General features: G+C 39.7%; 1 protein-coding gene across 2 annotated transcripts in view; it reads left to right on the forward strand.

Annotated features, from left to right (window-relative positions):
* Positions 1-18,085, forward strand: part of Bckdhb (branched chain keto acid dehydrogenase E1 subunit beta) — a 189,242-nt gene that overhangs the window by 48,316 nt on the left and 122,841 nt on the right. For both annotated transcript variants that reach the window (XM_038321849.1, XM_038321848.1), the window contains exon 6: positions 1,442-1,550. In XM_038321849.1, the coding sequence (XP_038177777.1) occupies positions 1,442-1,550 (109 nt within the window). The remainder of the gene's footprint in view (positions 1-1,441; positions 1,551-18,085) is intronic.

Here is an 18,085-nt window from a genome sequence, read left to right on the forward strand (position 1 = left end):
CTTATTTTTTTTCCTGCTGGCTCATAATAATGTTTGTCCCAGTTGAAGGGAGGCTGTATGCTTTTGTGACACAAGCCAGAAGTGGTAGTTTTGGACAAGAGCCCCTCTGAGGCAACACTTATTTTTGAGTTTGAGCTGGATGTTGATAATAATGTTGATAATGTTTACACCATATGCTAGAGGTTTTAAACAATAGAACTTTCAATCTTCTACTGTCTGTTTTTTACTTCTTATTTTTAAACTCGAAATATAAAGCTTATATACTAAATATATATATTGAAAGGCTAATACAATAACTATATGAAGAAAGCAAAGACAAACTGAAGAAAAGAAGCATAAAGGCATTGTGTGATGAGGTTAATAAAGAGATTTATACTGTATTATTATTATTATTATTATTTTGTTTTTTGGTTTTTTTTTTTGACACAAGGTTTCTTTTTGAAACAGCGCTGACTGTTCTGGAACTCACTCTGTAGACCAGGCTGGCCTCAAACTCATAGACATCCACCTGCCTCTGCCTCCCAAACAAACACCTTGAAGGTGGTTTTCTTCAAGGAGTCTTGTTTGATCTTTGTAGTATGTCCAGGCTTATTCTAATAATCCTTCCAAAGTAAAGTTTGTTCTTACCCCATTCTTTTAAAACCATGAAAGCTTAGGTACAAAGTTGTGATTTGAGGAACCATGGTCAAGAGTGTGGTCTCTTGTGTGTATCAGAACAGAGTAAGAATCTCTTTCCTAGCACGATCATCTGTGACCTTGGCAGTGTCCTTACCCCCCTGAAGACAACAGTCTCTGTTTTTAAGTGGGAAGAAGAATACTAGCTACTTCTTGAAGTCACTGGGAAGGAGAGATGAAATGATCCTCTCAGTGTGCTTTGCCAAGTTATATCATGTACTTCCTGTCGTCTCTAATCCTCTTCAGCAGCCCCCTCCTGCAAGTCTCAGAGCCCTTGCCTGTCCCCTGGAGATGTGGGACAACCATGCTTTTCTCTTCTCTGTGCATCTGGATGCTATAATATCTAGTCCACAAAATTCAGTGGATCGCCTTTTCCCTTAGGAAGTGCAGGTTACGTTTGCCCGTCAGGACAAAGGGGACTGTGGCACTTCTGTTTGCAAGTGAGAGCAGAGTGTTAGTAGGAGGGGTTGGCACTTTAAGGTGGTCACTTCTCTTTACTTTCTTTTTATGTGCCTTGCGGGTTCTCTTTGAGCTTCGGGCAAGGTGAGGGCCTGAAAGAAAGACGAGTATCTTAGTTATCAGGACATGGAAAGCATTATAGAAATACTTGTGGATAAAGAGATTTCTGAGGGACTGTGTGTAAATTTTATAATAAATACAAATACCCAGTCTTCTAGTTGAGTTGGTTACACTTGATTGGTTAAGCATCAACCCTGAGAAGTAGGTTTACTGGGGTGTACTTTGCTAAAATTGTTTCTTTTTGCAGGTGGTTATACCCAGGAGCCCTTTCCAGGCCAAGGGACTTCTACTGTCATGCATAGAAGATAAAGATCCATGTATATTTTTTGAACCTAAAATTCTTTACAGAGCAGCAGGTAAAGATTTCTTCCATTTTGTTTTTGTGATTATCCTTGCTTTCTTTTACATAGTTAATTTTTTAGATATTTTTTCCTTCCTTGATTTCCACTTTCCCTACGGATTGAGTTCTGTGACATTTAATTTTGTCCTCAGATGTAAACTTTAGAGAAAGCCATCTAGTTCGACTCTGATTGTGGAATGTGAAATGTTAACAAGAATAAAAGATCGTGTTTAGTTTTGTTTAGTCATAGTGGGTTGTATGGCAAAGTGAGGGCACTGTGCTACGTGACGTTGAAAGTTCCCTTTACAGACGTGACCCTGAAATTTCTGTAGGTCAGGGGACTTTGTAGTGAAGCAGGTACTGTTAACGGATGGGCTGAGGTATCGGTCTTCCCTGGCGGTCTGTCACAGTAACCCGAGGTATAGGGTTACCCTCCCTATAGCTCATAATCATAATTCTATGAGCACACATCTGTGACTGCTTATTTCTCAGCTGTAATGGAAAATTTAAATATCAAATGATTTATTCTGTCTAAAGTGTATTCCCTCCCACCCCCCTGAATTCAAGAACATTACTTTGGCAAGTTAACTTTAAAACATGTCTTTGTTTTGATGTAATTTGTGTACAATAAAATACATAGCTATTGTGTTCAGTTTGATGGTTTTTTGACAGCCCCATATATTCATATAGCCACTGTACAAAACAAATGCAGAACATTTTAATCACTCCTGCAAGCCTTTCCCTGTTTGCTTTCTGCCTGTCCATCCCCTCAGCTGTAAGCCTAGTTGCTTTCTGATTATGATTAGATCAGCTATTCGTGTTTCTGGGCTTTGTGGAGATGGAGTTTCACATATATTCTTGTGTTTGTTACAGAGATTTCATCCATGTTATTGCCTGTGTCTAGTTCATCTGCATTACTGAGTAGCAGTCTATTGTGTGAACAGTCATTGTTGATTATTATTACAATTGTGGTAATACGGCACAATTGTATACAATATTAAGGCATTATTCAGTGAATGAACATTGCCCTTAAACTATATGAATAGTTATTGTTCATCGTTATTATTACTGAATATATTTGTTATTCTTGTAAGAGTAATTGCTTCTACTGAGGAAAGTGGGTTACTTCCTCTCCAACAAGCTAACGACCCTTAAATATTATTGATACATTGCACCTCTAGTTCTGGCTGTTAACATGGCTGTTAATGAGTTAATTAGGAAATGAATCTTCATAGTGAAGAAAGAAGGCACCTGGAAACCTGAGGCACATGCAGTTCTGTTGTATTGGTATAAACTTAAGTGACCATTCATTGTATGAATCCACTGTCATTAATTGGCTTATGCACTGGGCTCCTATTTCACTTTTTCTATTTAGTTTTTGAAAAGTGGCTTGTATGGTATTATTAGAAAAGAGAAATTTCCCCAAATCTGAAGTACTGTTATTTGAGTAATTCCTGGAATAGTTTTTTTTTTTTTTTCAAAAGGATTCTAGACATAGATTTCCTTAGGAAGCTAAAATGTTAGTCATCTAAAAACGTTACCTGTTGTCTCTATGGAATTTGGCAGATTAATTTCACTCTGTATATGTATTGTCTATACTATGTTATTTTGGTTTGTGAGTCTGTGTATTACTTAGAAAGCATATATTCCCTGACCATGAAATACTCATTTATTTGATTACAAGTTAGTATTTTTTCTTTATATGTCTCTGTTCTCTTACGAATCGTTTACATAGGTTTCTGTTTCTGTTGTAGTCATTTAGGAGAACTTTTGTATCTCTACAACAAGTGGGACTGCAGTTACAAGGACATAATTTCCCTACTGAGGAGAGGCCTTGATTACATGTTGAGTAGGGAGGGTAACCAAAGGTTTTCATTTAGCTTGAAGTGCAAAGTTACTTTTGAATTTGTTGGCCTGTTTTCTGTGATTGGTAAACTCTACTATTCATGGCCTTGGGCCCAGTAGAATTTTCCGGCTTACTTTCCAGATTTAGTCTGAGCATTGGACACATGTATCTTTCAAGCCTTAAGTTAGTTATAGTCTTAGTGACTAAGCTTATGCCATGTGATAGAGTGATATATTTTGTTTCTGTGTAAAGTTTAGGATCATGAGTCATAGCACTTTGTAACAAGTTCACCCACTAAAGCCCCATAGCCATGTATAGTTTAGACACAGATTAAAAATAGCAAGAAGTTCCCCTTTCATTTCCTTTACTCCAACTCATTCCTTAGCTTTGGTCTTGTGTATTTATATTTCTCTGTACAGGTGACTAAGCAGAACGTACTTGCTTACATATGAAGCATAAAAAAGATATAAGTACGCTCCTGTAATTTGCTTTGCAAAATCTTCTTCTATAAATTTACAAAATCTATAAATGTATAAGCTATATATTTAAATAATAAAGAGCAAGCTATAAATATTCTAAAATAGCTTTTCTTTAAAATATATTTCTACGCTGCACAGTGGTGGCACACGCTGTTAATCCCAGCACTCGGGAGGGAGGTGAATCTCTGTGAGTTCAAGGCCAGCCTGGTCTACAGACTGAGTTCCAGGACAAGCTCCAAAGCTACACAGAGAAACCCTGTCTCGATAAACCATATATAATTCCTATTAATTCTTTGGGAATTTCGTATATTGTGTTTTGATCATATTCATTCCCACTCCTACCCACCGTCCCAATTTTGTGATTTTCCCTACCCTCTTAAAAGCCCCTCAATCCCAGTGTGTGACACTTATATACTCCTGGGTGTAGGGCTATGCGTTTTAGCTTGGTGGATGAACCAACAGTCACACCCTTAAGGAAAACCTTGCCCAGAAGCCGTCAACAGTCAATAGCTCCTCATTTACAGGTGAGGCCTCTTGAGACACACATCCATCAAATAACTTTTCCTACAGTTAATTTCTGTCAATTAACATATGTGTCACTGATTTTTACTTCATAAAATATGTGCTATATCCTTCCCTTTCCCCTGCTAATGAACATTGAAACGCTTCTCAATTCTGGCTGTTTTAAACAGTGTTGCAAGAAAAGTATGTTTAAATGTGTTTAAGTATGTGGGAAAAGAAATTTTTTTTGCATTAAAAACATCTCTGTACAAAAACTTAAATGTGTAGTCTGTATGCTCAAGTAATAAAGAGTAAGCTATAAAAAACCTATGAATAGCTTTTCTTTAAATACATATTTCTGTTAGTTCATTGAGAGAATTAATTTGTTAATAGAAAAAACCATTGTTTTATAAATTAGAAACTCACAAAATCAGTGCCAGGTTCTTTCCTGCTTTCTTTAATCCCCATGTATTCTTTAGTTACATCCTGGTAGTGCATGGAGTTTGAAGGCTATAATATCTTGCAGTCTTTTTTTTTCTCCAGGGGCCAGCTGTTGCTACTGCCTCTCATGTGCACATATAAAAGATAATATTGGTTCTTTACTGAATAGGTACCCACAATTGAGAAAGTTCCAGAAAGGTAGATGTGGCAGCTCACATCTGCGGTCCCTTTACTTGGGAAACTGAGGAATGAGAATGGCTGTGAATTCAAGGGCAGGCAGGGTTACATAATAAGAACTTCCAAAAACCTAATCAACACGCCGAGCAAAAATTTTAGAAACACTAGAAACCTACTCTTAACAACGAGGTCTAAATGGTTGTGGGATGTGGAAATGTGGCGGAAATGAATGAGTTATTCGATGGTTTACCAACCTGCAGAAGCATGAGGCTGTGCCTCATGACTGAGATAACCTGAGTCTCTAGGGACAACTGTTTAATTATTGTTTTTGGATCCATTTTTAAAATGTGTCACTAAAGCAGAAAACAGTGTTTTGTGGAGAAACATGGGTACTCAAGATTGTAACTGCACAAGTGATTAACAAGAGCTGGGTTGGGAATGTGGAAGAGTTTTAGGGATAACCCAGTTTGTTAGCTTGTGTTTGGGTCTTCGGTGTTTATCAAGCTGGCAGACAGGAAAACTCCATGTTGAATTTCCCTTCTTCTTTCCCGTCTTCCCTGCCTTCCTTCCTTTGTATGTGTGCCCCATGTGCTGCTGAGGCCAGATGAGGACCTCTTGGGACTGGGGTTACTGGTTATCAGCTGCCTCATGTATGTGCTGGGATTCAAAACCAAGCTCTCTACAAAAGCATTAAGCGCTCTTAATCACCAACCCTCTAGCCCCTATTTTTTTTTCAGCAAGAACAACATTACTTAAACTAAAAATCAAGAATTCTGAAAAGATCCACCAATTTATTGGTGCTTCTTTCTTACCAGTTTACAAACCAGCGTCCCATTTTAAATTGGCACTTAACATAATTTTTTTTTGTACTTTAATTCTTGTGCTAAGTGATTTTTCTCTTCTCAGCTCTCTATTGCTTATGTGTAGTGATTGTAATTTAGTTTTTAATTATTTTCTTTGCCAATTTCCTTTGTGTGAAGTTTACATATTGTACCTTGCCGTAGAAAATCCATTTGAAAATAAAAATTAAAATTTAAATATTTATTATTCCTTTGAGAATTTCTCATATTGGATTTTGATTATATTCATCCCATCCCCTATCCTTTTCTTTATCCACCCCTAATTTTACTCATGCAACCCACAACCTATGTCTTTTTTCTTATACAGTGGTAGGTGTGTGGCCACCCGCTGGAGCATGAGACCCGCTGGGGCCACACCCTTAAAGAAAGCTAACTCTCCTTCAGCATCTATAACTTACCAATAGATCTTCAGCTATGCATCCCCCCTCCTTGCTGTGGTTCTGTTTGATTTGAGCTTGCAGAGATCTTATGCATCACAATCATTGTGAGTTCGTATGTGCAGCTGCCCTGTTGTGCCTGGAAAACGTTGTTTCCTTTCACCTACCAGCTCTGGCTTTTGGTCTTCCAACCCCCGAGCCTCACAGGAGGGTACTGTGACATAGATGTACATTTAGGCCTGGGAACTCTGCAGTCACTTGTTCTCTGCACCTTGACTAATTGTGGATCTCTGCTTTAATCACCAGTGATTGCAAAACGAAGCTTCTTTGATGGGGTTTGGGAGCTGTACTAATCTATGGGTATAATGAGACATCATTAGGAGTTGGCTCAGTGCTGTGCCACATTAGCAGATTAGTAATGTCTATGACGTGTCTAGCCACTGGTTTGTGGCCCTGATAACTGTACCACGTATGGGTTCCATCTTTAAATAGACATTAAATCTAATTAGAAGTGGTTGGTTACTCCCGCGCTGTATGTGCCACTGTTGCACCAGTCGGCATGTCTAGCCAGGCTTGTAATTTAGCTCATGGGGTTTACAACTGGATAAGACTGAGTTTTACTTTATTCCTCTAGTAGCGTACCTAGCACTTCCCTTGTGAATGCTGGCCAGTAAGGATTAAGCTTCCAGGTTGGTACCTGTTTGATTTCTCCATGTTCTATGACTCAAATATGTGATATCTTCAGCAATAGTCTTGCCATCAGTTCTGGAGGGTAACTAAGAGCAGCAGTAATTATCTATAGAACTTGGGAGTTTATAGGACCTAACTAGCTAACAACTCTGATAGAGGCAACCCATTCCTGAAATTGGTTACAGTTTAGTTACAGTTTCTATTGCTTTAACAAAACACCGTGACCAAAAAACAATTTGGGGGGAGGAAAAGATTTATTTGACCCATACTTCCACATTGCTCTTCAGCACTGAAGGAAGTCAGCACAGGGACTCAAGCAGGGCTGGAACCTGGAAGTAGGAGCTGATGCGGAGGCCATGGATGGTTGCTGCTTGCTTCCCCAAGCTTGCTCAGCATGCTTTTTTTTTTTTAGGAACCCAGGGCCACCAGCCTATGGATGGCACCACTCACCATGGCCTGGGCCCTCCCCATTGATCACTAATTGAGAAAATACCTACATCTGGATCTCATGGAGACATTTCCTCAACAGAGACTCCTTCCTCTCTGATGACTCTAGCTGGTTGTCAAGTTGATACACAAAACCAGCCAGTACAGTTAGCTCGTGGTGTCTTGTAGAGAGACAGTTGTCCCAGTGAAGTGAAGCTACATTTAAGTTGTTTTTATATATGAAAATTTTTATATTTTAGGAACTCTCCTCAGTAGTTTTTCATGTCTTTTTCAGGAAGTCTTTAGTGTCTGCCATCTTTCTTTTTTTTTCATGTTCTCTTCTGAATCCTACCCCTTTTAACCCTTCCTGTTCCATTATTCTCCCTTCCCCTAATATATTGCTGTGTTCTTCCCTCCCTTGGAAGCCCCCCTCCCCATGAACCCTTACTAATGTCTTGACCTCTGTGTTGTACATTTATGCAATAGAATATTATTCAACCACTAAAAACATGAAATTTGCAGGTGAGTGGATGGAGCTGGGAACAACCATTCTAAGTGAGGAAACCCTGATTCAGAGCTGCACACCTCACGTGTTTTCTCTCATTTATGGATGATAGCTTTGAATCTTCAGAAATGTCTGTGCATCATTTGGAATACCCAAAGAAATTCAAATGTTTTGAAGAAGAAGGAATAATTGTCAGTACCATTGATTTGGTAGCACTTTCGCTAACCTAGTAATATAACATACTAATAATTGCATGGAAAAATTTACTCCAAGAGTCACTGAGAAAATTAAATGGGATATAGACATGGTTAAAGTTTGCTGCACTCTGTGTTTTGAAGGATCAGTCCAATTACTCTCAAGAGTCACCGAGAAGATTAAACGGGCTGTAGACATGGTTAAGTTTGCTGCCCTCTGTATTATGAAAGATCAATCCCATGAAAGTGTTTCTTTGTCATGTTTAACAAGACTGGAAAATGTAATGAAATTAATGGCAGGACTTGCAAAGAGCAGATAGGTTCTGTTATGTCACTGCCACCTTTGTGTGCATGCTTGGCAGCCATCTTGAGAAGCTCTCTAATTTGCCTCATGCAGAGAAGTTGGCAATATGGGATTTTTTTCTGTTAAGTAGTTATTAAAAATTATCTCAAGAGCTCTCTCTCGCTGTGTGTGTGTGTGTGTGTGTGTGTGTGTGTGTGTTTGTGTGTGAGAGACTCAGTTAAAGTAATAGTAATTGTGTTGAAACCATGAGAAACTGAGCTGGATTGCCAGAATCCATGGAAAAATGCTGGACATGGTGATGTGTGCTTGTTATTCCAACCTTGGGGAGGAAGAGACAGAAGGAGCCATGGGGCCACTGGCCAGTTAAGTATAATTGGTGCACTCCAGAGTAATGAGAGGCCCTGACTTGAGAGGTGTATCATGTTTTTAAAGATGACACCTGAGGTTGTGCTCTACCCACACTACACACATGACCACATACATGTACAAAAGTGATATCAGGTGCATTTAAATTGAAAAAGGTGTAGACTTTTGTTCCAAAATCACATTGCCGTTGTCGAAACAATGGGTTCTTTAGTGATATTTCAATGGAAAGAAAACATGGCCTTGGAAATAATGGCATTGTATAAAGAAACTTACAATCTTAAATTCATTATTTTTTTTGTTTTTTTTGTTTTTCGAGACAGGGTTTCCCTGTAGTTTCTAGAGCCTGTCCTGGAACTAGCTCTTGTAGACCAGGCTGGCCTCGAACTCAGAGATCCCCCTGCCTCTGCCTCCCGAGTGCTGGGATTAAAGGTGTGTGCCACCACCGCCCGGCTTAAATTCATTATCTTATATATTAAAAGTATCTGCATGGGAAGTCTTTTGGTCACATGCAAAATAATTGCTGATTCTTGGATTGACTATTTGTATTGCTTTTATTTAATGATCAGGTATCAAGAGAATCACTGGCATACAGGAAGAGCATGAGATATACTTCCCCTAACAAAGCCACACCTACTCCATCAAGGCCACATCTGCTCCACCAGGCCCTTTCTCCTAATGGCCACTCCCCATGGGCCTATGGAGGCCCTTTTTATTCAAGCTACCACATTCCATTCTCTGGCCCCCTATAGGTTTGTAGCTATATCATAATGCCAAATGCATTTAGTCCAACTTCAAAAGTCTCCATACTCTTTATCAGTCTCAAACTTGTTAATGGTCCAAAGTTCAAAGTCTCTTCTGAGACTCACGCAATCTCTTAACTGTAAAGCAGACCACATACAAATATTTGTCTCCTCTGAGACCTCCCGAGCCAGGCCTCTACAGTTCAAATCACCTTTAGCACCACTGTCTTCCATACTCCATACAGTAAGACCACTTAAAGTGATCAACTGCTTTTCTCCTTTTCTCATCCAATGATCCAAAGGCTACATTCAAAAAAAAAAACATGCTCAACAGTATCATAGCAATACCCCAGTCCCTGACACCAACTTCTGTCTTAGGGTTTCTAGTGCTGTGAAGAGACACCATGACCACAGCAACTCTTATAAAGGAAAATGCTTAACTGGGGCTGGCTTAGAGTTAAGAGGTTTAGTCCAGTATCGTCATGGTGGGAAGCATGGTGGCATGCACGCAGATGTGGTGCCAGAGGAGGAGCTGAGCGTTCTACATCTTGACTTGAAGGCCGCCGCAGGAAGAGAATGAGATACACTTTCTTCAACAAAGCCACACCTACCCCAACAAAGCCACACCTACCCCAACAAAGCCACACCTACCCCAACAAAGCCACACCTCCTAATAGTACCACTTCCTATGGGCCTAAGGAGGCCATTTTTATTCAAACTGCCACACCCCTCATCTAAAACCCTGTAAGTCTGTTTTCTTAGATGTCTTTCTAAGCACCTTGTTGACTGCAAACTTCCATGTCTTTGTTTCCTCCTTAAGTCCTTCTTTATCATCTCACATGTCAAGTGTCTGTGTCTCCAAGACTTCCTTCTGTTGTGTCATACTTGGTGAGACCTCCTTGATTTCTGTAAGCAGGCTGTTGTTTCCTTCTGGATTCCTAGAGTGGCTGGTGATCTGTAGTCAATATCATGTTTTTGTTTCTTGGCTAACAGTATCTTTCATCTTTATAATTCCCAGAGAAGGTTGTGTTTCTCAATAGCACCAGTGGCTTTTTCATTTTCTTTTTCTTTTCCTTTTTTTTTGGTCCAACATTTTACTTTAGGCTTGGATATATTGGATGCACTGTCATTGTTAACTAACTGTATTATGCATCGTGTATATATTATCCATTTATGCATTTTGTTTCTTGCAAAACTGTTTAAGATGGGTTATTAGAAAGTAACTTGGGGGAAAGGGGAAAAGGCATTGCTATGGGAAATGAAATGAGCTATTTGGAAATAAAATGCCAAATCTGTACGTGGATGTGTGCTTTGCATGCAAATGTTTTCTCATGTGCAAGCAAGTGTGGAGGTGAGAATTTACAGTGTACCTTTACAAAGCCTGCCCTGCCTGATGATGTTCATGGTCTCTGGCCTTAGAATGACTTCTTACTTTCTCGGTTGTATAGTCATCACTGTGTATCTGGTGCTGATCTCTCTGTGCAGTGACCATTTGGGGATGACTGTCATCAGCAGGAAGCAGAGGGGAGTAGATTTAGTTGCTTTTCACATTCTGAGCATACATGATGTCAGAGTTCAAACTCCTGTTGCTTGCCCCTTCAGAAAGCGCGCAGCTACAGGGTAGGAATGCACACTTGCTTATTTGAAATGACCTTCTGGAATGTGTTACCATTTAAATTATGGTAACTACAAAGTACCTGTAATTTTCACTAGCTCTTCTGGCTCGGCTCGTTGATCAGCAGGTATATTCAAGTGCTTTCACGTGCTTAAGTTTAGACTATGCACATCTGAAAACAACTTTGAAGAGACCCGCTGCATTAGCTTGGCTCCAGGGGCTGAGCTGACTGGGGTGGTGAGGTAATGAAGAAAGGACTTCCACATAGACACAACATACAGCTGGGATTGGGAGGGCTGAGCTCTTGGATGGAGAAACTGCAGCACCCTGAAGCTCAGTGTGTTTATTATATACAGTGGAACAGGGATGTGGGGTTCTTCCATAAAGATAAACAGAGAGGCAGGGTTATTATGTACAGCTGAATAAAGAAACAAGTTTAGCTAATCTCAGTAGGATTAGTCTGTGTACGGGAGTGGTTTCCAGGCTGTAAATACCAGGGTGTGTGTGTAGAAAGTGTAAATCCAGTAGACATTTTCTGCACACACATCAGCATTCACACTTGAACCAGAGGAAGGCTTTGCCATCCTTCCAAGCCTTACTTGGGGTAGGCTTTGGCACTCTCATGTTACTGAGATATTGGTCCTTGACAGTCACTCAGGACTTCACTTGCTCCCTACAGAGGGTCTACTGCCCCCTGATTTGGTCTTAATATGCCTTCTCCTGAATCAAATTCTCTTTATGATGAAAAGAAAGAGAGGGAAGAAGGCGGGGGTGGGGGAGAGAAAGAGAATATATAAAGCATTGTTTGCCATGCTGTTCCTTAATTGCTAAACTAATGAGGCCTTATTGTTCCGGGTAATTTTCTTAAGACAACAAAGCAGTCATTGCTGGCAACTTTTCAATGAAGATGTGCCAAGCTTCCAGCCCATTCATGTAAGTATGCCAGCCTCAGGGTCCATATTCCAGGGATTTGCTATTCACCAGCTGACAATTGATTTACAAGGCAGAGAGACAGGGTTCTTGCATGTTGGTCACTGACTCACAAACAGAGTGGAATGTGTACTGGCTCCATGCTTTTTCTGCTGGCCTGTGACTTTGCTGCTGGAGCTTGAAGTAATGGCAGAGGGCCAGGGTGCTATCTTTGGCCAGGTGTCCTCAGTATGGTCTTGACCTTTGGTTATTTGCTCAGTAAGTAAAATATAGTGCCATAGTCAAACATGTCTCTGTGTCTGCCCATTTTTCCATTTGTCCATTTATCCATCTGTCTATCTGTCCATCCACCTATCTTATTTTTCCATCCATCCAGTATGGGTTTAGACCATTAGTGAGTAAACAAGAGTTACTCTCTGAATGGGTTATATACAGTTGGACTTGGTATCATCTTCTGTAAAGGGGCAGATAGTAAATATTTTAAGTGTAAGGCTGCTTTATCTCTGTTGAGCTGCTTAGCTCTGTGGTAGGGTAAAAACAACATGTTCAATACATAAATGACATGGCTGTAAGCCAAAAGACATGCTCTTTAAAAATAAATTGACTTGTAGACTATAGTGTGCCAGTTTCTAAAAGTATTTGATGTGATACTCTAATACTTATAAGTTTTCTACTGCTGTTTTATGTCTTGGCTTTGTTAGCTTAATAATCATCCACTTTGACACTTACCTACCAGGGCCTTGAGTACCAGCCTCAGAGTCCTCAGGGCTCAGAATTGGATGTCTATGGCAGGTGAGAGTCTGAGGGTTAAAAAAAATTAACTCAAGTACATTACCTCTGCATGTTCTTTCTTTCTTTCTTTCTTTATTTATTTATTTTTTTTGTGTGTGTGTGTGAGGGGAAAAAGTGAAGTGAAGGGGTGTGAAGAAGAATAAAAATAAGGGGAAGAACAAGGAGAAGAAAGAAGGAGAATAAGGGGAAGAAGTAGAAGAAGGTAGCTAGGAGAGGGAGGAGGAGAAGAAGAAGAGGAGTAAGGGCTGATCTCTACGAGGTTTCTAGTTTTTGTAGACTTAGTTGGAAAATCCCACAGGCAACGACAATGAGAATATGCATATTGAAATCACAGCAAGGGGAAGGTAGAACCTGACAAAGCAGAGTACTCCGGAGCAGGTGGCCCAGCCTAGGAAAGAGCCAGCATTCAAGGGGAAGTACCTGACATTCCAAACTATTAGATAAAGTTACTACACATCCCTGAATTCTGGATTCACCCATTGCGGCGAACCCCCCTGGCCAGCAGGGAAGAACAACCACCGAGTTGAGGATCCTTCTCAAATCACGCTTTATTGGAGCCTCTTGGTTATAGGGAGAGCTGTTAGCGAGGGGCCCCGAGCACTAAACGGCAGCAGCTTATATAGGGAGAGCGGACACGGGTCATGCCTGGATTGGCTACTCGCTCATCTTTCGATGCCCCCGGCCACGGGATTGGCCAAGATTACTGCACACTACTGTGCATGCGAGAGGTTCCGTCCACAGCCTTGCCATATATGGAGTTGTTTACCCGGTGGTGCAGGGGCTCAGCGCCATCTTGTAATGGCGGCCAGCAAATCGGCTCCCTGCAACCCATTCTCCTCATCCAATCTCTTTTCTCATAACCAGCTTTAGGTTGCCCAGACTTGTTTATTAGCAAAGGCGGGGCATGCTGCCTTCCAGCTCTGTGCCTGTTTTCTATAGAAATTTCTATGTGGTCTGTTAGCAGGTAATTTCATGGGGCTGACTCTATATAAATTTGACTGTTAGAGCAAAGAGTGAATACCATCCCTCCATGGTGTGGGGGAATGGAGCAAGGTTACTCCAATGCCCGGGCAGAAGTCATACTCCTGAGGTGTTTTGGGAACAAATCCCATCTTGAAGGGAAGCATCATGGCTTCACAAGGTTTCCACAGATACTGCAACGACTTTTCCAAAAGACCCGTGTTCCCTCAGCTCTGCAAAATAGGTATCCCATGTGGACGAGTATGTATACACTTCCCGTGAATCTGCCTATTGGTCTGTCAGCTGTGTATAGTCTGAGGGGGTCCCAACATCTCCCCTTCTTTTGTTTAGTAAATGCAGCATGTGTATATCTCTGGGCAATGAGTAATTTTTTTTTTACTAAATTAATAGCCAATAATCTATTGATGGCAAGCTGAGAACTAGTTCAGCCATCTTGCAGATGAGTTGTATATGATTTTAAAATATCTCATCTACAGTGAAATCTGAAATAGTATGACATGATGTGGCCAAGTGTGTCTAAAAGTTGTAGGTTTGAGTTAAAAAAGGAAAGGGGTGTTAGTTTAAAATGTTAGTTTTATCTATCAGCCGTTGATTAATAGATTGTATATTAATGAAATATTGTTAGAGTGTGCATCTTTAGGACCAAGGCTGCAGTTGAAGTAGACTTATAAATTAAATTTGTAATCAGGGCAATAATAAACCATTTTAGCTATGAGAGGGCAGTATTTTCATAGCAGAACAATTATCAGAATACATAAGGAGATTGTCTGATAACATATACATTACAGGATTATAGGTAAAATATATACCATTAGCAATAAATCATTTTTAAGGGCAGTCCAGTCCCTGGGCGGTAGAGTTCAGTATGGTTAAAAAGGTGACACAGGGTGTAGGGTTCTCTCATGGTTGCTTTCTGCTGATAAGGGCTAAAGTTGGAGGTCTTGTCTTGAAGGCTGGAACACTGGAAATCCGTGGAAGCTGTGGAGATGGGGAGGAGCAGGCTGACTCAGACTCCTTGAGGCTCTGAAGCAGTCTGTGTCTGGAGAGGGAAGCCTTAGGGCCTCCCCGGGTGAGAGCTGGAGGGCGGACTAAGAACTGCAGCCAGGCGCTGCCATGGCCAGAGGAAGATCCAGCTGCAACACTTTAAATGACGATCAATATGGTGGAATAAATATACATTAATCGATGAATGTGAAGTTAAGAAATCTTATTGAGGAAGTTAAATCTTTATCTCCTAGTGTACACATGGAATTTTTAGGTACATGTTTTGGAAAATGAGGGAAAGGCATTTTAGGCTGGGGAGAGGGAAATTTTCCTCCCCTGTAAAAAGTTAGGCATGTGGGAAAACAAACTATAGACAAATATTTATCTGAGTTTAGTTTTTTACCTGTGATGTTGTTGGTGGACCTAAATTGATCTCTTGAAGCTCATAAGATCCTTTCTTCCTTTTTTTTTCTTGATATATTGAGACAGGGTTTCTCTGTAGTTTTGGAGCCTGACCTGGAACTAGCTCTTGTAGACCAGGCTGACCATGAACTCACAGAGATCTGCCTGCCTCTGCCTCCTGAGTGCTGGGATTACAGGTGTGCACCACCAAACCTTTCTTAAGAGGCAAAAATGTTAGATATCTCAGGTTTGTTATTATTTGTGTGCTGTGATGAAATCCGTGTTGTAGAAGAAGCAAAGAGACTCATTTTTGAGTCATAATATAAGCTTTTGAAAACCTAAAAATTGTTATGGTTAAAAGCAGTAATATTCCCTTTCTTGTTTAGAAGGCTATCTGTATATAAATTAAAGAGATGTGTCCATTAATACCAGGGGAATTTTTTAGTTTTACATAAAAAATATTGGATGGGGGAAGGAGGGGCTGGGGTAAAATTAAAAAAATATTGAAAGGGAATATAGAATGTTACTTTTGTGGCTAAAGCAGTAACTTTATAGGGGCAATGATTATAGATGTTAAAGTTTTGAAATTATTTTTGGAAAGTAGTAACTTGGGGGAATTTACCCTGTCGTTTTAGTAGATAAAGGAGGGCAATTGACTCCAAAGTATATATACTTGGAATAAAGCTTTTGCAGAAACTAGAACAAGGCATAATTTTGCTTATAAGGATTTATTTATATCAATAATGTTATAAATATACACAAACATATATAAGAGAATATATATTTGAATAATTTTTATAAGACTAGTCAATAATTTGTATTTTTAACTAATAATAGCTTATAAATTAAGTAGAAAAGTTTTTAGCTTATAAGTCTGTAACCCCACCGGCAGGGTCAGCTATTCAGGGTCCTATGAAGGGGCGCTATCTGAAAGAAACATGGGGGGAGAAAAGAATGAGACCAAGCTAGGTGTACTTGTCAAGGTCTCCGTTTATTGAAGCAGGCTTCTGTCTTAAGTAGATGTTCGGCTGCACTTGGACAGAGAGGGAGGGGAAAAGGGAAGGAGGGCCTCGGCTGCACTTGGGCAGAGAGGGAGGGGGGGAAACTTGGGCAGAGGGACTCAGCAGCTTCGGCAGCTTTGCAAGGTCAGTGGTTAGAACGTTAGCGATAAGCTACAGACAAGGGGGGGCACTTTATGGTGCTTTTCGGACCTTGAGTCTCTAAGATCAGCACTCAATGTTTTAATTAACTTTGAGTTATGTCTCACAGTTAAACTTCAAGGCCTGTGAGAAAGAAGAGACCTGAAGTGTCACGATTTTGCTTCAAGGCCCTGAGAAAGAAGAGGCCTGAAATGGCCCCTAACATAAGTCAAGTAAAATTTTTTATTAATAAGTTGTATAGTTTACAGTGAAAGTAAATTTATTTTTAAGTTTATTAATTAGTACATCTATTTATATATTACATATTATATGACTATATTATATATCTATAATATGTTGTTATAATAAACAGTTGTTTAGATAATTGATCATTAGGCTTATTTTTAAAGTTTATGATTTAAGTAAGGTTATTGTTAACAGTTTATAAGTTAATTGCCTTATAAAGTTGGAACTTTATGTTTTATCTCTGCTAAATTTAGCCTAAAAGGTAATAATGAAGTTATTTTAATACGGAAACAAAAGTTATTACCCAGAAATACAATATGTAGTGAGTTTGGTAATTATGAATCCTTTATAATGTATCTTGCGCGAAATCAGACACAATAAAGAGACCAAAACAACTCCTTTATAGGTAAAGAAAAGGAAAAAAATGTACTTTAAACTGTTATGAGGATAACAGAGAACATGTGAGCTCAGACATTTTTAAAAATCAGTTTAAAAGGACAGATACTTTGTGGCTATATTTTTATCTATGCCTGAAGGGTAGATAGTGTTTATCATGAAGACAATTAGACAGCTGGAGAAATGTTTCTAGTGTTAGGATGAGAGATTTTTAGAGTTAAAAGTTAAGAGGGTAGGATTTACATTTTAAAGCAAGCAACAGCGTGCTTTTTCTTGGCAGGCCTGAGAAATGCAGGCTGCTGAGTCTGAGACAGACAGTAAAGAGCACTTAGAGGCATAGACACAAAGAGTTAATTAATTAATAAGCGTTATAGAGGAAGATTTGTTCAGTTTCCTTGAGCGTCTCCAATCCAACTGAAAAAATCCTGTAGTTTTACAAATCGCTGAGAGAGGATGAGCTAAGCAGAGCTCCTGTACATTGGCCATTTTTTTCTTTTCTTTTTGTGAACAAACCAGGAGTGGAACTAGCCTCATCTGTAAAGAGAGAAAGGCAGACTCTTAGTGTAGTAATAGGAAGAAAAACTATAGGAATGCTTTATGGAATATTGAGAAATCATCATTTGAATCTTTCAAAGCAGCTGAAATAGTCTATCCAGGCAGCCTCACACTGTAAGCCTGTCAGGGAAACTTGGTTTGTTATTTAAATGAGAAGTAACAGTAATAGCTGACAGTTGTAGAGTTTTAGAGCAAAATTGAACCATTTAACCTTCAGGCGTCATAGTAAAGACAGCCATTTGGAGTAGGCAGGAATCTGAACAGCTAACCCTCAAGGCTGGGGGAGAATGTGGCGAAAACATTATTGGCCCTTGCCTGGTTCTCAGGCGGTCTCGTTAAATGGTTAATTAGAAGTAACAAGCAACACCAATTAGGAGTATAGCATTTCACCATCTTTCTGTTAGACCCCGAGTAAAATAGCCGCGGGTTTTTTTTGTCTGACTTAAAGTTATATCCTCCAAGGTAAAATTTCCTATGCCTGATTTGTCAGTATTGTCTCTTGAATTGTTAATCTGAACAATTGCCTGTTGCATTATAGATGTTGTTTGACTTTTAGTAAGAGAGAAAGTGGAGAGAACATATAAAGAGGGCTAGGAAATTTTTTT

This window comes from Arvicola amphibius, chromosome 3, assembly GCF_903992535.2.
Source record: "Arvicola amphibius chromosome 3, mArvAmp1.2, whole genome shotgun sequence".
Taxonomy (NCBI): domain Eukaryota; kingdom Metazoa; phylum Chordata; class Mammalia; order Rodentia; family Cricetidae; genus Arvicola; species Arvicola amphibius.